The sequence below is a fragment of the Eimeria mitis genome, genomic scaffold, assembly GCF_000499745.2.
Source record: "Eimeria mitis Houghton genomic scaffold, Emh_scaff693, whole genome shotgun sequence".
In the NCBI taxonomy this organism is placed as follows: Eukaryota; Apicomplexa; class Conoidasida; order Eucoccidiorida; family Eimeriidae; genus Eimeria; species Eimeria mitis.
Genome location: NW_013575025.1, coordinates 8,154 through 8,629, shown reverse-complemented (window position 1 = coordinate 8,629; position 476 = coordinate 8,154). Strand labels below are relative to the sequence as shown.

At 63.2% G+C, this 476-nt stretch overlaps 1 protein-coding gene across 1 annotated transcript in view; it reads right to left on the bottom strand.

The window, feature by feature from the left end:
* Nucleotides 1-476, bottom strand: part of EMH_0019960 (uncharacterized protein) — a gene marked incomplete at both ends in the record, with an annotated part of 5,908 nt that overhangs the window by 4,164 nt on the left and 1,268 nt on the right. Inside the window, 2 exons of the mRNA XM_013501467.1 lie at nucleotides 46-172; nucleotides 310-476. Of these exons, the coding sequence (XP_013356921.1) occupies nucleotides 46-172; nucleotides 310-476 (294 nt within the window). The remainder of the gene's footprint in view (nucleotides 1-45; nucleotides 173-309) is intronic.

Sequence of the window (476 nt, the reverse complement as noted above, 5' to 3'; positions counted from 1 at the left end):
CTGCAGCAGCAAGCCACACTGCCGCCGCATGCTGCAGCAGATCACCTCGCGATGGATAGCAGCAGCAGCAGCATGCTGCTGCTGCTGCTGCTGCTGCTGCTGCTCTGATGAGCCCAAAACTCCCCCCCAATCGTCCCCGCAACTGCTGCTGCTGCTGCTGCTGCTGCTGCTGCTGCTTGGTACGGATACAAACAGCAGCAAGGCATCCTGCTGCTTCGGCAGCAGCCGCGCGAAGCTGCTGCGCATCTCTATTGTAGCCAGCAGCAAACGGGCCTCCTGTGCTGCAGCAGCAGGAGCAGCAGCAGCAACACCTGCTGCTGCTGCTGCTGCTGCTGCTGCTGCTGCTGCTTTTGAATTCCTCTGGGGGGCCCCTTGTCGCCCAGGGCGGGGATGGTACAGAGGGAAGCCCTTGGGGGCCCCTTTATAGGGGCCCCCTTGCTGCTGCTGCTGCTGCTGCTGCTGCTGCTTGCGTTGCG